General features: G+C 38.8%; 1 protein-coding gene and 1 long non-coding RNA gene across 3 annotated transcripts in view; both read left to right on the top strand.

Moving 5' to 3' along the window:
• Nucleotides 1-27,304, top strand: part of TfAP-2 (transcription factor AP-2) — an 85,547-nt gene that overhangs the window by 19,586 nt on the left and 38,657 nt on the right. The window contains exons 1-2 of one of the 2 annotated variants that reach the window (XM_033340822.2): nt 13,812-14,849; nt 20,339-20,716. In XM_033340822.2, the coding sequence (XP_033196713.1) occupies nt 14,757-14,849; nt 20,339-20,716 (471 nt within the window). In that variant the 5' untranslated portion in view covers nt 13,812-14,756. Of the gene's footprint in view, nt 1-13,811; nt 14,850-20,338; nt 20,717-27,304 lie in introns of those variants that run through there. The other variant, XM_033340820.2, reaches the window with a different exon arrangement.
• Nucleotides 9,031-9,883, top strand: LOC143302869 (uncharacterized). The gene is made up of 3 exons (XR_013058698.1): nt 9,031-9,471; nt 9,676-9,750; nt 9,873-9,883. It is a non-coding gene; the product is annotated as an uncharacterized LOC143302869 (long non-coding RNA).

Here is a 27,304-nt window from a genome sequence, read left to right as displayed (position 1 = left end):
AATTAAACATTCGATTCACAAGTATATTTCCATGAATATACCCATATGAATATATTCCATATTTCCACGAGTCGATATTTACGCGAGATTTATCCATAAAAATCACTAGGATATTAGACGTTTTTGCTTTACTTTTTACGTGAAATGAGACGCAGGTAGAATGAATGATATCTGATAATAGAAACATTACTTGCAGCATAATCTTAGCAAAAATCTATAATCATACTCTGAATAATTATTGGGATATGCCAATATCAAAACGATCATTCGTTACATACATTTAGCCAAAACAAGTTGCTAGTTAAACCTGCCACATTTCACGAACTAATTTTTGCCTCAAATTTAGTTCTAACAAAAAAGAAACCACAAAATGTGTCATCCAAGGCGTCAAGAAGAGGCTAAATACCGTCAAGAATCAAAACAACAAAACGTAAACATGTTCTGTATCCACTGAATGAAACTCTACCTTGTTCCAAACAAAGCAAAATTTGCCATGATATTCAGGATAATTATGCAGAGTTTCCGCCCAACAAATTCAGCTATCTCGCGTTGCACCTGCCGTTCACGACTGAATCCGCGTTGAATTCGGTTGGCTATGGTCGACCGCCTACGAGGATCCGACTCTGTAGTCTCCGAGATGATTGCTGCTTTTCGCCGCGTATTTCGCTCTATACACGCGGACCGCATTAGCATAACACGATCTAATTGATGCTGGTCGTACCGTGTGCCTTCGCCTCTTGTCGCGAACCACGTTCGACGTTAGTTGCATCGCTAGTGCATAGTGCGCGTGCAGCTGGATATGAGCATGTTCCACACGGAGAATTGCAAACAGCAAGTTATTTGTCGCCGTGGTAACAAATTGGAAAATATCGATGAGAGAAATACTGAAAAATATCGATTCTAGGAACTGGTACGTAGATTATTGCTGTTAAAGGTAACAGCAAGCAGAAAGGAATGTGTAAATATGCTGCTGATGTGGTAACAAATTTAAGAATATTAGAAACAGACAGAAGTATCGAAGATAAAATATAAGATACAGAGGTATCAATAGCGAAGGTAATGACGGTAATAGAAAGGAGAGTATAAGGATATTGCTAGTGTGGTAACTATAGTATAATAGAAATACTAGAAAATAACGATTGTAGGAAGTAGTATACAAAGTTATTGCTGGTAAAAAGGAGTATATAGTCTTTGCTAACTCAGTCATAAATTGGAGGATATCGATAGAAAAAATGGTGAAAAGTATCGGATATTCGCTATTAGCATAAAATAACATATGGAGCATCACTGGTAGAGATAATGGCAATAAACAGATATTAGTAGTTGAAAATACGTAATAACCGTAAGTACTATTAGTAGAAAACAGTATGTATACATGGATATAGTTGACAATGATTTAAGCGCGGTAGGATAGTAAGTTGATGTAAAGCGTAGAGTCGCGGTGATAGAATGATAGTTTCAAAGACATTAGAATGAAGTCACTAAATAGGCAAAGTGAAAAGCCAAAGCTAATTTCAACATCATGTAGACACGTATTGTGTGATCAAATATCATTGACGTATTTGTTCAATAGCGAGTACTTGGACGATCTGTTTTAGGTCATTCGTTAGGCATTCACTTTCCAAGAAGGAATGGATCTGTTTTAAAGTTGCTCTTTATGAAATTAATCTCTGAATTCATAAATTCCAAACGAAGCACGCCGAATAATATCTTTTTTCAATTCAGAATCGTACGAGACGACGAGGAGATCTGGTATTTTAATAACGAGATAAATTATGCACGCGCATAACCAATGAGTAGCCGAAGGAACTTGGATAACCGCGTCGCCTTCGTACTAGCGACTAGTAGCGACACGACGGTCGCTAATTTTCAAAGCAGCCTATCCAAAAGCAATCAGAATTTTGAATGACAGGAACATCTCGAGTTAATCGCATCGATGTCATAACTTCCGCCGTTCCACGAGTCCCACGACTCGTTCAAATTAATCGAACCAGTGTACTCTTCTACCCGTTGATATTTGCCATCCTCTAAATCACCGATGCTTCGCAATCACATTTTAGGAACGTCGTAAAATATTATCCTTTTGACAGGAGCGTACACCCGAGGGCTAATAAATCAATCTAATTAATGACCGCGGTCATTGCACCATCCCGGTTTGCTCTCTTTGAGCGATCAAAAAGCTAGATCTATGCTTCTAGCAAATAACGTACATATGGATATTTATTATGTCGTATCTGTTTGCACGTTGACGTCGCTTAAAGAACTATATCATGAACGAGCATCATTAACAAAAGCTTGAATACGATAAAAACATTGGAAAAAGGTGATTTAGAGGAATCTAATGATTTAATGACAGAACGATTGACGGGAGTCTCGATTCAACTAGATACTAGAGATAAATCGTACCGGTTTGACAATGAGCGGCTTTTGCAATTAAAAATATCATGAATCATTTTTCTTTGAGGGAAATGAAAGGAACGGTGAAAGCGACACAGTGTCTATCGACCTAACTATAAATAACGTTGCTTCGGTTGCGGACAGTGAAAATGATTTTCAGTACACGCCGGTTGAAACGAGCGATGCATTTCGTTTTTGCTGCGTCTGGAGTTATAGAAGTTAGAGGAGAGATAGGTTGGCATAGATAGGCGTGACGTGTACCTACCGTTTTTGCAACTACAATGTGGTTCGTTGACGCGCGGAAAGAAATCGTGAAATCCGTGTTTTCATGGAGAAAAGTGAATACTTGTTTTACGGTTGGATTTCATTCGGAGTTTTGTGGACAACGACAAAATGATATTCTATACTTGTTATTGATTCTTATTACGTAGTTTCTGAAATATTTCCTTTCCGTATATCGTAACACTTTTTATTTTATTCGCCTACTAAAATATTTACGACATATTACAAGAAATTTAATATAAATGACGTGTGTTATACAAAAATAATATACATATCTATAATTATTTAATTCATGTCTATATTTGTGTTTATTTAAATAAATATATATAATTATAAGCTGTAGAATATTCACATAAATTTCCGAGCACAATTGACATATCATGAATACTGCAACGCCTTTAATTCCAAGAATTCTGTAAGAAGTAACATAAATTTCGATCGTATGAAAGGTAGCGCGTCACTGGTTTACAATTATGATAAGTCGGCATAGAAAGCTTAGCTGCCGCCGTTGTTCCAAACGAAATTCGTAAAAATCGTTGAATTTATCGTTATTGTTGGTGAACACCGTTAGACATTTACCACGTGACAGAAGCAATTGCCAGAGGAAATCAATAGTTTCGAGACGTCATGTCATCGTGATCGAAGTGAAACACACATAAACAACAGCTGCTTCCTAATCTGTAGCTAATCGAAATTGTAAAGAGGAATTGTTGGAATAAATCGGTCCTGCGTTGTAGACACTTTGCCATTGAGCGTGGAATAAATCGTAACCGCTCTCCTGGCTGGTTACGAGTCAAGCAGATCTAGTACGATCGTTGTCAAGTCTCGTTTAATAATTATTCTGCGCATAAACATTGCCTTTCGGCGTCAAATTACCATCCCACGGTATGGTTGCATTTCAGTCGATATGGTCTGACAGTTGATCGTTGATCTGTGTTTCGAAAAAACCTCTTTTGACTGTTTCTTAGCTGGAATTGTAAAATATATCATTATATAGTCAATGTATAGCATTCATAACTTCATTTATGATTTATTCATTCGTTCGTTCATTTATCATACTATTTTTATCATCACAAAGATACATAAATTTCGAATATTTCGAAACGGAAATCTGGCATATAAATAAATCTTTGGGATCTTAAAATTTCTTGGTTGTAACGTCAATGGACGTTCAAAAGTATACACATATTTTCTGCCAAGTTTCATATATTCGAGAAACGGAAAGATCTCGATATAGCTTATAACTTACGTTTATAATAAGTAAATGGTACGAAAATGACGAAAAATTGAAAATGGAAAGGCTACGAAATAGCATATGTGTACTTGTATAAAACAGTTTTACTTGTAATTCTTTACATTACAACGAATTTCAAAATACCTATATCTTGTAATGACAATTTTAAATCGTATCCCTAGGCGACTATTCGAAAGTCATAATTACAAACTTGTCGGCTGAGAATTTAAGGATTTTTACATACCTGTCCGTCTTTCGTTAATAAAAACTATTGTCGCATTAACCTCCTAGGAAGAGAGAATGAGGCAACACTATTCGTAGTTTATAATTAATGCCCGCTCTGACGATCATGAAACGTTAATTATGGCGTATACCGTTGACGAATCGGCGGGGTCCCATTTGTATTGCGTTACGAGATGTCCGATTGATAAATTCAAAACTAAAGTCGAGTCACACTTGCCGTTTAACATTGTAACAGCATATTGGATTCGAGTTGTCGTGATTGCGCAATAGATCGTCCGCATATACATATACACGTACGCCGCTCGCTATGGAAACGTTTCAACTGACATTTTCCCTGACTAATGGCGATTGGATCTTTAACAATAACAAACGAAGATGTATCTCCGCGAAGACCCTTTATAACTGCTGTGCGCGACATTTCGATTTGCGATATAAACCTACTCTTCGCGATGACACGAAGACGAAGACCATTCAGGTTGTTGTTGCAGTAGAAGAATTATCGCATTTAGGCGTTCCTCAGAGTAGAAATCAAATAATTGAAACTCGTTTGTAACTTGCGAAAAATAAAGTCTTCGGTAGCATACACAACCTAATCGCAAGATCCAATTAAAAGGCAGTTAAAAATCTCTAAAAAAAAAAAATTAGTAGATAATTGAGAGCGAAAGAATTTCCACGATGTCGCAGTGGTTAACGATTGCACTCATCCCGATTGCAGTCAGCCGGTCCAGTTGCGCGGCCAATTATCACGAATTAAAAACTCGCGCCTGAACAAGCGTTGAAATCACCAGAGCCGCGACAGGGCGCAGCGTCGAAACAGCGCGCCGGCAAAGGTCCATGTATATCGTATATCAGTGTAACGCTGCTCACGGACACGTTCCAGGCCTATAAAAACTTTTCCCCCTACGTGCAGATGCGGGCGTGCGCGCTCGCGCTCTTCAGCAAGCGTGTACGTGTTCTCGCGCGGGTGTGCGAAACGTGCTGGCCACAGAGCCGCGCTTGTACGATCGGCTCTTGGTCCCGTTAGCTTGAACCCTCTGGACCGGACTCTCGCCTCTTACCACGAGGCCGTGTGCGCGGCTACGTGTCGTGTATACATACGTGCGTGGCCCTGTGTCCACGGCTATGTGTCGCGTATACACGCGTGCATGGTTCTGTATCCACGGCTACGTGTCGTGTATACACGTGTGCGTGGCCCTGTGTCCACGGCCTTCACGCCGCCGCGCCGGAGCGATAAACGGCCGATTCACTCGTCCACTCAAATTAACGGTGAACATCATTGTTGTCGAACGATCGGACCCCGATCTTCCCTCCTTTGCCTCTCGCTTAATCCTTCATCGGTCCCTTTTTCATCGTCGCCGCTCGTATTTGCCGTGCTGTGCTCCGCACCAAGCAAGCCATTAGTGAACGTCGATCGAGGAAATCGTTTATCTTCGCCGGCCTCGTAATTAGAGAATTGGACGGAGATCCGCGCAAGCGTCGGTTCTGCGAATGGCGGACCGAACGAAAACGCGGTCAACGCGGCTGAACCGAGTTTTCGGAGCATCGAGAAAGCGCATACACGCGGCAGAGATTACCGGTCTCGCAGCTGCCTCGACTGGAGGTGATTCGGACGTTGCGTCTTGATGATTGATCGCTGACGCTAATTGCTAAGGACACAGCGTACACGCGATGGAAGGGCGTAGCCGCGAGTTGTATAGGTTACGATTTTGTACTTTTGACGAGAGTCTGTGAGAGTTGTTTCAGGGAGAGCGATGTTAAGGGTAGGTGTTAAGATGAGAAATTTTTGATGCGCTAAACTTGACTCTAAGCATGTAAGGAATGATATTATTGTTATGAGAGTAAAGAACGTGGGAACTAGGCTGAAGGTCTGCAAAGAGAAAAGATGTTACTTTGAAATGTGAAATGTCTGGTGAACTACGAGCAAGCTGAAATACGATAATTCTGAAGGATCAAGAGTTTGCAGGATATAGATAGTTGGTATATTAGATAAAAATTAAAATCGGAAAGAGAATAGTTAATATATATTTTAATGTTACACGAGAATTAGATTAAAAGAGATCTGAGCGGACAATTTATTGTTCTGGGTGAGTTAAGAAACGTTTGGAATTTAACATAGTCGGTTGTTTAAATGGTTTGAAGTTCAGCTCAAACTTTAGGCTGTTTGAAATTTTGTTTCGCACGACCATATTCCAATTAAAGTAATTGCATTAACCTGCACGACACGACGTCAATGATGCACGCTTCGTTATGTTATGTAATGAGCCGTAGAGAATTATTAATTGAAGTAGGTTGGAAATGCTGGAATCCAGATAATTCTCGAGGTTGCAGTAATTTAAAGTACCATGTGGCACGATAGTCACGTCGCGTCATTTAGTTCCTTAAAGGCGGAGTTCTTTAAATCAAAGGCACGACCAAATCTATAAAGTCTTTCGATAATGGAATTGCGTGACTTATATATGCGTACTTCAATTTTACCGACGATTTAAAAAATCACTTTATATATACGTATTTGTACGCACGCAAAGTTCCTTTCATTCCAAACATTTATATCGTCGTGTTTGCTTAAATAACTTCGAGTAATATACTTTACAAAAACGAGCACGTTACTCAAACCACGTAAATTAAACGACGCGCATCAAGATAAAGGCCGCGTTTAAACACACTGATCGTTTAGGTATCGTAGACACCATGGATTGTGTGCAAGATTGTTATTTATCGCTGCTCGTGCTTTTTATTATCGATTGGCAACGGTGCTCTCGTGTTCACGCTCAGTTTTGCGCGATTATTTGCAAAGATCGACGCAACCCTAACGTAGCGTGTTAAATCTTCCGGTAATTCATATTCGTTTAAAGTTTAAATGGAAGAGTCTACTCGGAAACTCTGTCTTTCCCGCGTTAAAGCCGACTTCGCGCGAGTCCAATAAAGGAATCGGAATGCCGTGTACGCAAATAGGTTAAGCACTCGTAGACAAGTGTGTAAACATCGGTCACATGGAAAACGTACGTTCACCGCCATCGATTAGAACACATGTAGTAGCAAGGATGTTAATGGGCAAACTGCGTAAAACGACAAATGTGCTGTATCGTATCGATTTTACTCGCAAAAATGTGCCAATTTTCATTTACGCTCGTATTCGAGATAGAATATGATATGCGTTCAAACTAAAATTGTCACGCGATAAGATGAACTTAGCGCATTGTAGGTAAAATACCCGATAAAAGGCTGGAAATGTTGCGATTCAGATTATACATTCTTGGAAATAAGGTTACAAACTATTTGAAAGTCATACCTTAATTTTCAAATAGAATAGTGGAATAATTTAAGTAAGTAAAATTATTAAATTTTGCATTTCAGAGAGCATAACAATTTCCATCGTAATTACTTTGATTGAAGTACGTTTCAGAAGTATTAACTTATAAAGTATACTGATGAGGCTTTAATGAAACAGGGGTAAAATTTAATAATGAGAGTATCGCGAAGGCCAATCTTGCGGTTGTAATAAGCCATTACTCTCCCTATCAATTTTTTTGCGCGTAATACAGTTACCAATAAAAAGAAGAAGCAAAAAACGTCCGATGGATCAACTGAAAATCAATTCGAACTAACCATCGTTTCTACAAATCGTCGGTCGTTTCTACTATTGTTTCTACTCAACCGCGTCATGTATAGTTGTTTGGTAAAGAAGTAATTTGAGCTTGGAGAATTGACTTCCTTCCCACGAGTGTCGATGCTACTTTCTACGTGACTTAGAGCCCTCAAAATTTCAGTGGTCGCAATCAACGATGTGTCGGAATTCCATACCTAAATGTTTCTAATTATTCTAACTATGTTTAACTGTTGCTTCAAACAAAATTACCAAGCATCCCTTTATCGAATACCATCATCATTAACACCTACGAATCTTTGAAAAAATATCCTAATCCTCTAAATTCTTTTCCTATCGAATGTAAAAGGAAGGTACAACTAAATCGAAGATCGAGAGTTCTTTTTTACTATTTTCTTGAACGTACCGTGGTAATCTATAAAATTCGACAGATTTTAGACGTTCCAACTATGCTGTCAAAATTACGCTATTATTTTTCATCGTTTCTGATTTTTCATACAAAAATTCGAAATATACGCGTTAATTTGAAAATTCGAAAACGTTTCCGACGTAGAGATTGGAAAGTTTCATATAATCGATATCTGGAGTTACTTTCGGAGGCGCGATACGACGCGAAATCGACGTTCTCCTTGACCGTGGCTGATCCGTTAAGGTAACGCAAGGAAAGGTGCGGTAACACGAGGTAAGATAAGGGCGTCATGCGTTGGTTACCGTTGGGTGGCGCTGGATGGTCCGCTTGGAATGTCGTTTAGCGACTTCCCTCTCCCACCATCGTCATCCAGAGCTCTTTCTTCGACTCCTCTCTCGGCTTCGTCTTCTCTTCGTTCGACTTGTACGTGCCTTTCATACCCGAACACTGCCGCGTATCTTTATACACGACGATTGTAATCGTTGAAGTACCTTCGGTCGCTACCCTCGATCAGGAAACAGCAGGTTTGCGGTAACCATGTGTTCTATTTTATGGATTCAGCATTTGATTCAGCGAATGTATTCGATGCCATTAAAAATTGTTATTAATCTATTTTGAAATTTCAAAACATCGAAGGATCGTAGGGATATTCTAAAGTGTTTTCGATTATTAAAGTGCACACAGTACTAAAGATTCGGTATACTTTCACATAGCTGATGAAATTTTTCATACTATTAACCGTGCTTTACGGAAACTCGTGCTAAAGCAACATTCGCGTAACGCTTATTACGATATTCTCCCATTAACATAGACTAACTATTTTGATAATGTAATTGTACAAGATAATAAGGAATACGCGAATTACGTGAACATTGAAAGAAAAACACAAAAATTCACGGCACACGTAAAGCCATTGCACAATTTATTCGGAGTTAATGGTGGCATGAAACGGCGAATCATCGAATATCGTAGCTGAATGAACGACTAAATAACACGTTCCTTGAACGAACCAGCTGTAACCATTCCGAACTAATCCACGGCGTAACAGTGGCAATTACTGCTTTTGCGTAAGTAACGGACTGAAGATTACCGATGATTACCACCTCGGCTATTTCTTTATCGACAGCTCACTCTCACGCTACTTCTTCCCATAACACACATATCCGATGGCCGGCTTTCGAAAAAAACGTATTTTTAGGATTCGTCCACGTATCTTGCTAACTCTGCCACGTACCAACAGTGCGATAAATAACGGAGAAGTATGTATTTACAAGGAGGATTAACGTTCTAGCGTGGGTTAACGTGAGTACAGTTATAAATCGATTCACGGATGATGAATTTACCTGGAGGATTAGATACTTTCGTGAAAAAAAAACAACAGCCATCTCGTGTCAATGCAAATTGTTCTATGTATACCTTCAGGTTTCATACAGTTTTCGAGGGAAAAACCTGGTATTAAGTGTAAATTTAAATCGATAAATAATTTTTTCTCAAATCGTGTCATAGATTATAACACCAGTTATGGCAGAGAAGAGGTACTTGAGTCTTCGTAGAATCGCTTAAGGATTCAAGCATTGTAAGGTGCGTAATTCTGAAAGTCAACTGCGACGAATTTGACTACTTTCTAAATTTTAAATGGCCGCCTTTCGTTGTTCCGTTGGAAGGCCGGAATACACGACGCTAAATCACTTTCTAATCTGCAGTGGAAACAGATGTTCATCGTCCGACGAATTGGTAATCGGTGTATTGAAATTACATGGACGGAAATAGCATTACGTGTAATTTCATAATGTCACAGAGGCCCTGAAGATGATGAACAACGTTTGTCCGAATAAAAAGAGGCTATAAACATCTAGCGATTAACTAACAACATTGAAAATTACAATAATTAGATATTTCTTGTTTTTAATCGCGCCTCGTTCGTTTCTTATAAAACTGTATAATAAAGAACTGACGTAAGTGTGACCAAATTAAATTATCTGTCAAATAATCGAGCAAATCAAACAAAATTGAAAAAGAAATACCCTTAGGAGAGACGTGAGATCATCCGACTTTTTTTCAAATGGAACTATCAAATAGGACTGTTGAAATCGTATAAATTCCACGCTAAAACTAGCGATTTAATACACCTGATGATGCGATTAGAGAAGCACGACTGCATCTATCGAGAAATTTTCTCGGAAGTGTAGCTATCGGATCGTAGCCTCGAATGGAATCGATCATGCAAAGTCCACAAAGCACAATAGTAACGAGCAAACTATTCCGTTTGTTACTTGTGATAGATAATAATAATAAATAAATTAAAAATCGTTTGAACTGTCAACAATATTTTTGTAATTTATTATATAAGGTGTATTTCTCCAAATAGTTCTCCTTTTTTATATTTAAAACGTTTACGTTTATATGAAATCTAAAGTCGTACTGACATAAAAGAAGATTAACTTTTTTGTATTCTTCCTCGTCCTTCTTTATAAATTAATATTACTAACATAGAAATAAGTTTCACAGTTTCACCAACTGCGTTAATTCGCGTTAATTCCGAGCAAACAAACATCGAAGCAAACATACTATCAAGAGTCATGCTCTGTAACAAGTTGCATTGGTTGCGTATCGCGAGTCCGCAAACAAATCGGTTGATCGTTTAACGCGATCGAGTAATCGGTGCGCTTTGCGGCAGCGTTAATTCCGTTGGCCGAGCAGGCTTTACGATTCCATTTGGTTTACCGATTTCACGACCGCAGACCGCAGTTTCCACTGATGGACAACGTTGAACGAAATTGAAAAATACTCGATAGAAACCTAGCAGGACAAATTAGTTGCCGATGCCCCAATAAATTCTTGTTGCATCGAATGACAACACGATGCGTGATTGGTAGCCTGCGGCTTCCTTCCTAGAAGGAACTCCTACCGTGTTTCTTCTTTCATGATCGTTTTTTCAATCGTCTCTGTTATTTTCTGTATATGCATAGGTATGGACTCTAAAAGGAAAGGCACGATTAATCAGCTGTTCGGAAACCGATTATCAGCGTCAATTTGACTACTGATCGAAACGAAATCGAATTCCCTAATTCGCATCTAGTAGGAGCGAGTAAGAATCGTGTCGAGTGGTTATCACGTTTCTCGCGTCGAACACCATTAATCAAGAAGCTCTCGGTCGCGATTTTCGTGCGGCTGACGCGAGCATCGTCGACAAGTTGAGCGTATCTCAACGTGGATCTTAAAGGATTTTATTTCGAGAAAGCTGAATTATTGAATTTACTTTTGGTTAATGAGAAATGATCAGTGCGCAGATAGATAGATCTCTTCGGAGATTTCGGTTGTTTGTTTTAGCGAATATGAGTTGTCGATGGAGTACCGTTACGATGGTACTTTTGATGAATCGTCGACTGAGATGCTTTAAATCGGACATCAAATTTTCCCTATCGTTTTAAGTTGATTAAATAATGAGTTTATTGTGTAGTTTATACGAATCTCGTAGTATACTACGAAACTAAAAATGTGAATTAATGAAATAACAAACTGGTCTCTAAAGATACTCGAAAAATGATGTAAATCTTCAATCCTGACATTCCAATATCTTTAAAAACTATAAGTACTTAATTCGAACATTCTAATATTCCTCAAAGTCGCACTGAAGAATCTGAAATTCTCTAAATACCATTCAAATTACAACAAGACTCAAATCTGTAGGCTAAAAGCTTCAAATTCCCTAAATTATACAAATACCTAATCCCAACATTCCAATATTTTTAAAAATCGTAAGTACGCAACCTTGACGTTCTAATGTTTTTAAACATAAGATTTAACTGCATCTAACAGTTTTAAACAAAATCGTTGGTAGTGCGATCGAGTCCTTGTTCTTTGGGCTATCTCTGCCCCTGACTTACGTGCCAACTGTATTCAGGTGTCGACTGTGTCTTTTCACGACGACGCGACGCTTCTCTCGTTGCAGTCGTGAATGGCGTTCTGTGGCGTAATTACGTGGCAGAATTTACACCGGCATAAATTACGGACCGCGAGTCGACGACCTATAACGCTGGCCGTTTTCACCTTGCGCGAATTAATTGCGGCTCCCGGCATGAATGAGCGTTGACGGAAAAGCGGCTGGAGACGTACCGGGGACCCATTTCTGGCCGCCGTTTAATTAATACGTTCACCTCCCGCGGTGAGGAGCCGAATACGATAACGAATCTCCCCGTTATCGGGTGTCACGATCTAGTCTCTTGTAGCAATAAATATCTTTGATACAATATATCACGATATATCCAAGACGACCGTGATTCGATAAGAGCTACATTACAATTTGAATGTCACTGTTAAGCGTAATTATCAACGTATGTTTGAATTTCATCAAGGGATTAATCTGCATTGGGAATTGGAATCTTTATTCTAATAAAGAAACCGTCTCAGCTTTATAGATTGTATTGCGGAAGTTTCTGCGGTGAAATAGTGCATTCTCGTTTCGTTTAAGATTAGATAATTTACATAGTAAATTTGAAAGTAATGGTCTATAATTTTATTATATCAATTAAGAATTCCCCTTAATTCGTTACTTCGAGTTAACGATGTTTCCTTATTATACATAATAAATACCTAATGAGAATATCATTTATTTCAAACGAAGTGAATCTGAAATAAAAATATCCTCGAGTATCCTTATAATCCATGCGAACACGAAATAGCTTGAATTTTAGCTGGTTTTTAATAAAACCCGGTTTTGTGAAGGAAGAACAGGAAATTCGCTTATATTTTTCAAAAGGAATACTTCTATGATTTAGCATCGTTTCATTCAATCAGAAAGCGTTAGATCAATTATTAATGTACTATGAACACAAAAGTTTTGATAGAGAGAATCTTCCTGTTGCTTCGTCGCTGTGCGAATCTAATTATGTACTCCGATGTTGCTTAATCATTTTTCTGTATCCCTACTGGCAATAAGAATTTTATGATTTAAAATGTGAATCGTCTATTTATATATATATATAACGTTCCGTTACTAGTTGATTAACTTGTCTATAATATGATGTATTACTTTTTGTCATAGATGTCCAAATGTTCTCCCGTCGAAACGATGAAATATTACTATTGTTCGTGTCAAACTAGAAATACCTTGCTTTTCATAAAGCAAATGAAATACTTTTCGTAACTCAAAATCACGTCACTCTTACAACGACTAGGGGAACAAGTTCAAAAGGGGTTAAAAACTTGCATGCCAAAGTTCTGAGCTCTGGTTAAACCGCGTAGAGGGTCCCGTGTCGATCGGGGAGTGCCGACTCACGTGGTTCGTAGCGTCGTTGGTAGCGTCGCGCGAGGCCGCGAGGTATCTCTCCTATTCGTTCGGTCATGGGACGTCCCCTCGTGGATCGTAGCCGCTCGATCGTCTGGTGGGGCAGCTCTAGGAGTAGTTGCACGTGGTGGCGCGTATCCTCGGGCGAAATTTCGGTCGTCGTCTGTACGCGTGCACAAACGAGAGTCTCTCTCCTTTCCGTTCTCCTATCCTTGGCGCTCGTAGGCCAGAGGTCTGGTAGGGCAGAGTTCTTAAGGCGGCGATGGTGGTGGCGGTGGTGGTGGTGCACAGCTGCCGACGACGACGCCCGTGTCGCTGGTGGTGGTGGCTGCCGGTGGTGGTATAGTAGTAGTAGTAGTAGTAGCTCTCGGTAAGAGCACATCGTACCACCTCCCATTTCGTCCTCTCGTCGTGCTGGCACACGGCTCTTAGCTATACTTTCGTACGGCGAGCCGTCGTCCCCGTCGTTCAGTCGGTCGGCCGCAACACGACGCTCGATCAGCCGATCAGCTGTTCTCTTTCGCATCGGCTCGCCTTCATCCGGCAAAAGCCTACGAACGACGGAACTTTTGACTTTTCTCTCGCGGTCTTTCGGTATCTTTCGCCTTCTGGCTCTCTGCTCGCGTTTTCTGACTTCTCCCCGCGGCGTGGTGCCTGCAAGGACTCGACGTCTGTTGGAGCAACGACGAGGTGGTCGAATGCGTTCACGCGACCCTCGAAATTGATGCGCGAACGATCCTCGAAAAGCGACCATGCACGAGCTCGCGCGTGTCCGCTCACTCGTTCCGCTTGCGACGGGCAACGATTCTTGGCTGGAGGCTGATGCCTTTGATGCGATGATTGGTTGGTAAATTCGCGGCCAAGGGTGCCTGGTTTTGCTTGTTTCTCTCGTGAAACCATAGAAATGATATTTAACGTTACTTATCATTCGATCAAACTATCTTTGCTTTTTCTTCTGAATCTACAATTTACTCTCGAACATTAAAATACTTTTCGAGTAATGAAGGGAACGCAGTTGCACTCGGTGCTCTACAGTTTAAATCTTTTGTAACAGTATCGCTTTTCGATGAAACGAGAAACTTAGTTGTTACCCTATTGGTTGAAGGAGACCACCATAGTGAACCATCACAGTGCACAGTGTGTTTAAAAAACGACAATCGTCGCGAAGTGGTGCACAGATGACAACGAATCGTGATTGTGTGATGTGCAGGAGGAAATAGTGCTCGAAAGTGATTATCGCGAGCGATCTAGCGATTGTAACGGATCTGGCACTGGAACCGACAAACTGGAGATCCTAGGGATGTTCCCGCCGCGAACGGAAGCGCCGACAGCGGACAAGCTGGCGCTCTGTTACGCGCCGCACGTTGACATGACCACGGTGATCGAGGTCGAGGTGCGTTTTCGTTGAAAATCCTATGATTTTCTGTGCTCGATTCATTCTTAATATCGAATGCATACCTTTAATGATCTGAAGCAGATGAAATTTATGCAAGCACTGATTTTTCTAAGATAGTTCCGTCATCTCGCGATTTTGGATGGAGATTATTTTATTAATAGTGTTTTCGATGCGATAACCAAGTGCAATTATTCGTGTTTATAACAGATGAAATTTAAACGTTTGCGAGGAAAAAAACTAGTGTAATTATGTAGATTATAAAAGCGTAGCGACGATAGCAATCAATTTTGCGATTAATCATCTATTTATCTATGAAAAGATACAAATTATATCCAATTTCGTTACTCGAAGAGAAGCAAGTTGTTTGAGCAGAGTTTCTTCGAAGCATTATTCATGCACTGATTACGCTTGAGTAATGTATTAAAAATATATGAAAACATAATTCACCATTAACTCGAATTTGCACGAAACTGCATCGTAGAATATATTTCAATCAGCTTCAATCTCGATAAAACGTAAAGAGTAATTCATACTATAACGTAGTTCACAATCACCATCGTAAAACAAATATTTTTCTTACGATCCAATCAATATTAGTAGAATCAATCGTGAAATTTAGTAATGAAAACAGATACTTGTATTAGACTTTTGAGCAATTGAATCTCAAACTCTTTCCATATATCTATCGCCTACGATCTTCAAGTTAATACTCTCCATGATACGTGATCCTATGATAGTTGGTAGAAATAAAACTTTCACTGCGCAATAAAAATACTCGTTGCCGTAATCGTCGAACAAGTAGGCGTAGCAGAAAATCAAAGTGTTAAAGATTAGGTACTATTTCTATCTAGTTAAATCTTCTAATATACATAATTTTTTTATTCACATTTAGAATTCTATCAAAGTATTTCATAAAACGTGTTGACGTTCTATAATGAATTTCTTTTGGCTTATAAAAAGGAAATTATCATAAATATCAGTTTCATTATTTTGACAATGAAAATGGAACTAAATTAGTGACAATGGAATAGTATAATTGCATAATATATATATTATTCAGGTTACCTACCGCTATCGAAGGTTAAGAACGATACAGTAAATAAAAAAATGTCGGAGAGTTCTCACAAACGTTCAACACAGTTAATTTCTTTTCTAGTTATTTATTCGTAATCTACGATCTGTCGATTTCGACACGGGGCCGACTTATTGGTTATTAATTGTCTACATGTCATATGTTGCAAGAAGGACGATTTCTCCCGACCTTATCAATAGCGATCTCAGCTGGAAAGTTCGGCTATGCGTCTTGTGAAATGAATCGGTCGTTTGCAGGTTGCTCTCCAGCCGAAATTTTATGCGTGTATCGTGTCAGATCGTTTTGATCGAGCTTGTTATTAAACGATCGTCGTCTTTTTTTTGCGCCACGATCTATGTAGTTCCTGACTTCTTACATTACTTTCTTCGCTTCGATCAATCTTCTACAGCCTTATGTCGGTATCGAACCAATACGAAAATGATTTTTACGCTTTCAAAGGACACGATTCGGCGAATAACCGGCATTCGAGTTAATTATTCAGCGAGGAAGTTGAATCCACGAGATTACTTGGAAACAGACAGTAACTGGAATATTATTGTTGCGACTATTTCTTTAAAATTCATTGGTATCGTCGTATTTTTCTAGCCTTGTAATTACTGTCTCTTCCGCTGCTCCACAAGAAACGGTTCCCGCATTTGCCTATTTGATCCTCCTATCTTGTATAATGTCTGTATAATACCGTGCTTGTAAATTCGATTCACTATCAAACTGCAACTTTTACGTTTCTTTAAATCATTTCTCCGTGTGCGATCGCGTTTACGTATATTCTTTCCGAATACGCGAAACGTCGCATCCAATTTTGGATTAAGCTATCCTGCACGACGAACAGTTTGTTGTACACGCTGTCCACAGATAATTCTCAAGGAAATGGAAATATGTACGACGAATATAAAGCCGTAACGTTGATAATCTAAGAGGTATTCACGACAACAATACGAATCGAAACGTTCTCTCGATGATCTTATTTAAATGGGAAAATTTAACTGTCCGATATATTCAAATCAGATGTATAACTACGTAAGAAATTGATGACGCGTGTCCGTTTGGAACGTGGACCAGACACGTGAAAGTCAAACCTATAATGGTCGAGTAACAAACATTATTGCAAATTAAAATACGCCTTAATGGGGCTCCGTTTGGCATCGAAGATGAAACGGTACTTGTGCACGGGTTCGTAACGACGCGGTTCGTTAAACGACGACAAATATTTCGTACGGAATAAAACGAGGTACAACGGTCTGTTGCAATGACCCAGGCCCTGTCTACCCGACATAGATTTCGAAATAACGATTTGGAAAGCGACTTGGAAAGCGACAAAGCTGAATTTTGTCTCATTAAACGTCGGTATCGGGCAGATTAGGCCAGATTATGGTATTTGGCCAAGTAAGAGTTTCCTTTTATAACGGGTCGTTCCACTCAATTTTCGACCTACCATCGTTAAATTCCGTTACGAACAGTTTTCTCGATAATCGAATTCTTCCTACTGTTGGGTCGCGATCCATACCTCACCCTGCATGGATAGTATGCTTATCAAATACTTTATCTGTAACGTTCGAAAGTCTTTCTTGAAAAATGTTCTTAGGGATGAAATTAGCGAAGAGATCAAATGTTATACCGCTTGTTGTCTTTCGGTTTGGTTTGGTGATACCACAGCTTTGAAATGTTCGAAGTCAAAATATTATTTAAGAGTATACTAATATATATTTCTGACGACTTTATGTCTGAACAAGTCTTCACAAAGTTTCTAATCAATAGCGTATAATCATCGTGTAGATGAACGTACACTACCATTAAGTAAAATTCATCTCATTCACGAGTGGCATTCGCTTTTAAATTGCCTTATATAATTAGAATCGACAAGTGACATCCAAATGGACCGTCGTATGAATAGGAAAAAAGGTACACGCGTTGGCCCTTCGTTGCTTATAGAGATGTTCGAGATCGTATCACCAGAACAGAAACCTAATGGCTTGCACCGGTATAATGTCTATAGAAAGCCTTTCTGCCGATATTCAGATACATCACAGATCGATACTATCTACCTGAATAATATCGCGTAATCGTTCCATCGAAAGATCACGTGGACCAGATTGGGTTCCGTTTTCATCGAGCGAAAAATTTTGGAATCCGTGCAAAAGCGTCGTAATTTTGGAAATAACGAACGTGGATTCTATTTGCGCATTGTCCGGTCGTATGATTCGAATTCTGAGTTTTGATTTTGAAAATACATTACCTGTGTTCTAGCGAAAAACGAAATTTCGTAATGTTAAAAAAAAATTAGTTTAAAGATAAGCGAATAGAGTTTTTATTAAACGCTTAGTTTGCTAATACTTGTGGAATCTTCAAAATATTTAGTTACTGATTTGTAAACTATAAATATATTTTTGATTATCCTAGGTCTATCAATAATCACATAATAATATTTCCTTTCATTTCGTTTCAACCAATTATGCAGACTGAAAAGTACATTTGTACATACAGTTCGCTATATTTTCAAAGGTGAAACATGCTTAATCACAGCTCAGCAATTTGCTTCGATGATCTTGCGATTTGTGACTGATATTTCATGCAGTCGATAGTTCGTAGAGATTCTGATATGCCTAGCTTTTAACACGAAGATGTTTATCGAAATTTTGTAACAGCGTTGAACAAAAATTAGAAAGATGTATTCGAAGAAAATATCGGAAACGACTATATCTAAAATAGTTGAAAATTGATAATCAGCCCCAAACAATAATTATTTACTCGTAAAATTCCTAAGCCCACTTAATGCCAATGTAAAGTGATTATAGAAGATTTATGAACTTTCTATAACAACGTTCGAACACTGTAATTTTATCCTTTTCTACGACGTACCGGAAGCTTCTGTCTCTCAATTCTGAAGTAATTCTTCTGAACGTGTTAATTTTAGTGGAAGCATACTTTTATAAGAAAGGAAGACTATTCAAATGCACGATAGAAACCAATTTTACTGAATTTTTATCGAATATGTTAAGTAGGTTGTTTCTTAACCGAAAACGTCTTTAGATACGCAATTAAAACGTAAAAAGTAAGCGAATTAATTTTAGCTCAATCTATAATTTAGGTCTTTACGATATAAGTATGACATAGTATATTTTACATGTAGATGTTACATTGTAAAGCATGGAGTTTCTGGGTAAATAAATTGTCACGTCAGAAATATAAATTATCTGACCAGTTAAGTTATCTTAATCATTTAGTTTGGTAATTAATCTTATTGGACCATCGAAAATTGCAATGTCAGAGTACAAGACAACAAATTTAATTTAATTAAACTAAAAACTTACTCCTCATACACACACATACACACACATACACACGAAGAATTACGAAACGTTTATAAAAGCGGCCTCGTCTCATGCTTTTTCATGTTTTAAAAATTGATACATTTTATTCACCTGCCACTGTCCAAAGAATTTCAAATAAACTTTCTTATTCGTGTCATCCGTTATAGTTTGATGCAGGATAAATTATCGAAAATTGCACGACCGAATGGAGGAAATCGCTATCGATTTATGAGTGCCTGAAAGAAGCGACGTTCATGATCAAGCGACAAGTTTTCCTCGTGGTCGCTTATCACTCCTAATAACACTTTATCGCGTTACCGAGAGCTTGGTGGTCGGTGTCGCTCGTTTAACTCTCATATGATTTCCTCAAGAAAGATATATACCGCGCCTATATTCCGTCCCCAAGTTATTTTCGTTACGTTATGTGCCAAAAGATTTGTATAGTATTTATTCGCATTTATGTTCACCACCTTCGAGAAATAAGCGCCACTGTTCCATATACCCGTCGTTTATAGTAATGGCAGACCTCCAACGCCGCTGACATGATTTTTTTTTCTTTTCTTCTCTCTCGATACCAGCGCACATTAGTCACCGCAATTACTGGTGGCCAGCAATTTTTTAATAGCGGCGAAAGTTACGGTCGACGACGAACGTGAATGTGTGTCGAAGAACGCGCGTATCTCTGCTCGCTTTTATTATGGTTATTACTTTTTATTCCCTGCGTTTCTTTTTCTTTTGATGTGCCCCTATATATGACGTTGTTGGAAACAATTGAACTTGCTCATGAGAGAAAATTTTAATCCTTTAAGCGCTACTACATAAATCAGTCCGTCTAACCACAAACAAATTGCAGCTGGTGTTTGAACGGATTTTTAGTTAAGGGATTAAAATTTAAAAGTGCGATGGAGAATGATAACAGCGTAAACTGAGTGAATTATAGAAAAACTGTACGAGTAAGCTACGAAAAGAGTAAAATGTCTGAGCTCTACCATAAGATATTCCAAAATACTTTTTACGACAGCAAGTACCTAACATATCTTGTAATATATATATATATATTAATGAATGAATTTTTCTGTGAACAGGACCGATTAACTGGTCACGGGGGTATTTCCTCGCTGGGCGGTGGAAATTCTTCGCCGTATTCCGGCGCTCATCACCACGGTCACAGAGGCAATGGAAACGGCAGTGGGATGCCCCATCACGGGGGCGCATCGTTACCTACCGCCTCCGACTTTCAACCACCGTACTTTCCACCCCCGTTCCCTTCGCATCATCATGCGCCGGCGAGCCCTCAACATCCGGGTCTTGGCCAGCCACAACATCTCGATTACCTCGTCGGCGATCCATACACGCAGACGCTCAACACGTTGCATCAACATCACTATAATCACTTGAGTGCCGCTGTCACGGCTGGCCAGAGGAGTGGTGATCTCAGGAGGGACGCAGAGGGCATTCATGTGGTGAGTAATCGCTTCGATGAGTTATTAGTAGGTTTTAACCCTTTCGTCCCTGAAGTCAACCACAGTCGTCAATCAGTTCAGCTTACAAGTATAAATCTGTTTATTATTAGGAGTGTTTTGATCGATTTTAAGACGTTTATAACGTGAAAGAAATACGAAGCATCTCCAGAACGAAATAAAAATTAAGTTAGATCGTAAGATTAGGTCCAATCTCGCATCGTGTGCAAACGATAGATATAACATTGTTGAAATTTTGCATTAATAATATTTTACGATTCAACGTATTTATGTTTCCACTAGGAAGATAACACGCTCTTGTATATTGCATCATTAAAATATGAATATCTAAGTATGCTGAATCGCGTAGCGTGATCGGTAGAAAATTGCAGCGATGTTTCATCGTTCGTCCTCATCGAATCATAATTGCAATAATTCACTGTATCAGAATACGTAGTGAGTACCGAGAAAAACTGTCTTTAGTTTATTGTGTTTCAAAATGTTTGCGAGATAAAATTTTATTTCAAATACACGCGTAACTATTTTCTATAGTAAAGACTATAATTACATTACATTAACAGATTACTAATGTATGTGCATATATACACTCTGAAACTTTATCGCTTTCCCATCATCGCATTTGTTATGATCCTAGTGTACGGTAAATGCCATTTGCCGTATATAGTTATGGTAATTAATATCTTTGTCCTATTAAAAAATGAAAGACTTATACCATCGTAGAAAATCAACGTCGGAATTAAATATTCGCATTAATTCTTAAACGACCAGATATTACGCATATCTTAAAATTGTCTATTAATTATTTATATTTAATTAACATTTTTCTCAATTTAGCGATTTATCTCAGTCTGTATTGAGTAAATATTCATAAACATTATCTTCGTTAATTAAATATACTACAGATTTTTTAGGTGCTAGTGTTTTACTATACAAACTTTCAAAACTTGCCTATTGCTTCTCACATTCTATAACAACAAAAACACCGTTTATATGAGTTTCACTTATACGAACGAAATTATAGTTAGTGTTTAATTAAATGAATTCTTGCTGGTTAAATCTATTTGTCTGAACGTGAATTCCTACTACAATGTATGGATGAAAAATCATAAGACGTAGAAACTTCTATTACATAAATTACATATCTGTCTGCTAACAAGTCCATATAAATGGATTTCCACTATATACAAACAAGAATAGGACAAATATAATAGAAACAGAAGTTCCAAGACCCAATGTAACCATACCCTGCATCAAATTAAACACTACTTATTAACTGTAATAATTGCCGAAACAATAGTACACTAATCATCGATAAAACAAAATCTATTTCGAAGTAAACTGATAAACGATGATTTTGAAACGCGTTCGTGTTCTCGCGGAAACACGGTCGTTTGGTCGTCAAGATCATCCTGGGGGTTTGCGCGTAAAATCGAAGCGCGCGAAGATCCGGTCACGTGCACGTCCGGCTGGCTCATTAGAAAAGGTACGCGGCGTGTTATTTGTAGGATGGGCCGCTGGCGGTTGAACAGCAGGGGGATGCGTAATAATGGCCGGCTATCGATCTATTAGACGTATCGCGACCAATAAGTCGGCCCGTGACATCGGTGATTACGATCGTTGATCCCACGAAGAGCACGCGAGGAGTCGAGACGCGCGACATTTGCATTTGCCACGGTTCTGCGTGCCTGTCCTCGCTCCGATGGGTGGGATAGCCTGGTCAGGTATTAACGTAACTCGAAAGAAACGATCGACTCTCGGCCAGTCAGAAGAACCGGCCAGCAGGAAGTCGAGGATCAACGTAACGTTTTGTTCCCGATTAGTTGGATTTTTCTGGTTTACGGATGGATCGTGTGGTTTCTTGCCTGTTTTCAATCGTCTCTCTCCGCTTCACCGTCTAACCGTCGCACGTTGAATACGCAGAGAACAGCTCCATGTTAAGTATACCCGCAGCGGGCTTTTTGTTTAAAGAAGTGCGAGAGTATTGTTTGTTCTAGCGGGAATCGTAAGTACGTGGACGAGTGTGGCTTAGTTGTGGCATAGTCGCGGTCTTCCTGGGTAGACGCGGTCTATTTCCGTAAAGTAGAAAATTTATTCCCTCGGCTCTATTTGGAGAAGCATTGACTGTCTACCGATAGTTCGACGGGTTTACGGATGGGTTAAAGGAGGAAGACTCCGCAATTGAAATGTTGTGAGATGATGATCTTGCTTATGAGTTCTGTTAAGATCAAGTTTGTGAAGAGTTTAGAAATTGTTAATTATTTTTTTTTTTTTTTTTTTTGGTTAGGATAAGTAGTTCGTGTTTGTAACACGTTTGTCAGAATTACAAACCAAAACGTGCACGACATATCACATATTATTTTTTGTATCTTCTTGCGAGATATTCAATAATAGAATATATTTTTATTGTAATCGATAATTATCTAAGGCTTGATTCAGATTGTGATTTACAAGCTTGATTTAATCATTAAAAGCAAGTGTATTATTTGAAGGATCTAGATTCCCAAACAAATTCACGCGGAGTATAACGCGCCTTTGCTCATAGTAACGGAACACCGTACTACCACGTATTTAGGGGCAACTTCAGACCTCTAATAATACTCACGATAATAGTATTTGCGGTACACCTTACCCCAATAGCTTTTATGAAAGTATCACCCTAATTACAGCGGGGGGACGCGCGTAAACCACGCTGTGGATTATGTTTTGGGCGGTTTCCATAGGTGTCGTGTGACGTTCGCGCAAAAAAGACCAGGTTCGACGAAATTCGACACGCGGCCGAAGAATACGTTTAGTTTCGCACAGATCGAAACTGGCCAGAAGAACAGAAAAGCGGGTTCGGTTTAACGCATCTGTCTGCGCCATATGCAGTCTCGTATTGCGAGCCTGAAATTCTGTATCGAAAATTATTTATTTTACGTCTCGTAAAACGAGTAAAACACGGGCAAAAATGTACTTTGATATTGGCGAAGAAGACGTTAGGAATTCACAATTATGTTCGGATTGAAATTTATTTAGTAAAGCTATTACAAATGCACGGACTCGTTAATTTCATTTTGTTAACAGCAACTTCATAATCACGATTTATTTTTTATCGTCGATGTTTATTATACAAGTCAAATTGGTACAATTAGCTGAAAATAACGAATTATGAAAGAATGGATTATGTACAATACGAAAATGCAGAATAACATATTATTTAATTTTTATGGAATGTTACAAAGCAAATTCGTTTCATATTGATATTTGTAAATATGTAGAATGTTCCACTAGAAAGTCGGCTTTAAAATATTTTGCCGACCTACGAGATTGAAATATCGATTATTTCGAGCAGTACAACCCCTTGTAGCCTATCTTGGTTTGCCTAAAGCGCATTCTTCAAAGGAGGGTGGCCGATCTTGTTCTCAATGAAACCTAACATCGATTCAATCGCGCGATTCGCGAGCATAATAAAGTATTGAGCACATCCTTCGATAAACTTTTATCACTCACTTTCACTATTTATCCTACATGTTACTGTAAATTTTGTTTTCTTCTGGACAATAGAAAGTAAATCTTCACCGATGATAATGAATTCACCCTTAAAGACATCAATTACGAATGATTAATTGAAAGCCTTATTTCAAGGATGATAAAATCTTAAAGCAGGCATAGCGAAATTTCCGTAAAGTTACACGATTACCATGGTTCCAGAAGACTTTTCGGTCTGCTAGGAGAGAAAATAGTTGTAGACGGGGCACAAAGTCTCAAACTCCTTTCCCAAACTATACGCAGTAACGGCGTCTTGCATAGTTGATCGTAGTTAGGGAACTTGCCGCGATGACTATGCGTCGACTCGCGTCACCCTTAGAGTTTTCGGTTCGGTATCTCTGCCACGAGCATCGAGAACGACAACGATGCGAGATTATGCTTCGACAGCTTTAAGGGGACACGCCGTTCGAAACCACTTTGAGGGTTCGAAAGCACGTAATTATATATGGACTAGATTATCAAATCTAAAAAATTAACGACTCCTTCGTCATTGTCTTAATTACTATAATTCAAAAGTTATTAATCTTGCGATAGAAAAAAAAATTGGAAACTGTTCTACATCCTATCGCGTGTAAAAAAAGTGAAAGTTCAGCGAAGGTTCCTTTAAATCACATTTCCTGTATCCCAAATAGATTACCATGGAATATAAATTGCCTACTTCCAAGCTTAATTATACATTTATATCGTTACAAAGTCATATACGATTAGAAAAATTGGATGGATGAAATATTTTTGTTATTTCCTTCGTCTACGGTTTCTTCCAGCTGCGATGCATTCTAATATTTTGGGAATGGGCCACCCTCTTGAACCATCGCGTTCGTTGCCCTCCCTCGAGTAATTTACTTATTAAATTTTCGGCTGACCTTTGGCATTCCCTCGGGGAGAATGCCAGGGACGCGTTTACTTTGACTGAAATATGCCAAGCGCTGCAATCCTTAAGACTGTATCGGAGATGCGTAAAAGAGGTAAACGATTTCTCCACCCTGTTCTTTTGGTTTTAATTTGCTTTCTCGTTTACGTGACATGTGAAACTTGCGTTGCATGGGAGACACGGTGAAAAATTTACAGGATCAAGTGCGGAGTAAACGCGTGGGGCCAACTCGTCAAGGTAACATTGGATCGGCGTGTAATCGGAAATCACCGATCACTGGATAAAACGATTAATAAACGCCATTTCATCTGCCGATGACTAATGTTACGTCATACTCGATCTAACTGAACAACAATGATACGGTAGTTTCTAGTCAAATGATTAAGGGAAACGAGAGGTAGACGAATGAATAACGTTGTCTACAGTTGAGCAGAAAAATCGATAGAGCTGTTTTCTTTGGTGGAGATCTTGTTGACAAAAATGAAAAATTAAAAATTGTAGTTTTCTTATGTAACGTATTACGATTCAAATAATTATTACTTGTGTCTTAAGATACCATAAATGTATCATAAATATGTATCACAATCTGCATCGTAAATATATTTATGCATAAATGTATGTGTAAATTGATTGATCGTAAAATCTGTGTCGAACATACAATTTATGATCATGTTTACACTAGTGCTGAGAGTTTAATACATATTTGAAAGCTATGGAAGCCAAAGTTTGTAGTCGATGTAAATAAAATCGCGTGCGTTCTATTTCACGAGAAACGTTTTACAAAGAAGAAAGAACAGATGATGATACGCTTCCGAAAAAGAGACGACAATGCCAATAATCAAGCAAGTGGTTCGGCCGATTCCAATAGTTTTATCCTTGAAAACGAGCAGCGTCGTGCTTCCTCTATACATCGTAGCCCACGCGTTTTATACTGAATTATAGTATCTCGTCTGAATCCCTTCACAATCTCACATTTATGCTCGAGAGAGTACAATTTGTGACAGCCTCTTCGATAAGGGATCTTACGATTCAGAAAATCTGCCTCATTGTGGGACGTCTTTCTCACGGGGAAGAGTTAAATATCGAGTTGTTACGGAACAATGATGACAATCTAGATACGTTCTTCACATTTTATTAACAAGAATATTTACCTTATGAGATTGAAAAATTGCATTGAAAAAAGTAAACAATTGCAATAAAAATCCGCATTGTTTAAAACTATCTTGTTCTTTGATTGAATTTACGATTATATTATTGCGAAAGAGTTTCTGCAACAGATACACCATACTTTCCTTCATTTCGAATGCGTACTCGCTTTCTTCTTAAATCAATAAAAATACCTTCTTCTTTAACATAAATCTTTATATTGTCTGAAAGAACAAAGAAAAGAAAATATATACTTTTTATTTGTACTCAAACAATTTCATTACACGTCTACACCACTAATATAACATTCTGTCGAATCATCAGCCAATATAATGAAACCTCAACATCCTCCATTTCCTTAAACTCCATCAACCACCAATTTGCAACGGTCCGAACATCAAATATTTGCTCCCTCGCATAACAGGTATTATCTGCAAAAATGTTACGTAACTCTGAATCTCGATTAACATGACAACAAGGAGAAGGTAAAGGCGTGCATGTGTGTAAGTAAGTGTGTGTGTGTGTGTGTGTGTGTGTGTCGAATTACACAAGAGGAAATATGGGTAAGACTCGCTAGATCGTCGATCAGAAGGGATCGCCGTGATATCCGCGGCGTGGTCCCATTTATCAGTATCGATACCGCGAATGCCGACCGTCGTGACTTCACCTCACCGCGGCGTTTAACGAGAGAAAGGCGATCACATTTCATCTCATTAGTCGGCTGGCATGGTTACATCAATTTATAACTAACGCGGGCCGTCGATAGATACCGGTAGGTAGCGCTCGACCACTTAGCCGAGTTAATTAGCACCGCGTTTCTATTTCTTTGGTCGCGTGAAAGCCGGGCTCTAAATGGTCAGGACATCGCACACGATGAATCGTGCGATTTTCGATGTACGACAACTCGCGACCTAAGCCCTAAAACGGTCGTAATTTTTATAGTTAACAAAATTCTAGCTTGTATTTTATCGATTCTTGACCACCTAAGGGATTCTATTATTTTTATTAACCCATTACGGAGCACC

Source organism: Bombus vancouverensis, chromosome 6 (genome assembly GCF_051014615.1).
Source record: "Bombus vancouverensis nearcticus chromosome 6, iyBomVanc1_principal, whole genome shotgun sequence".
NCBI lineage: Eukaryota > Metazoa > Arthropoda > Insecta > Hymenoptera > Apidae > Bombus > Bombus vancouverensis.
This window is presented reverse-complemented; position numbering and strand designations above follow the sequence as displayed.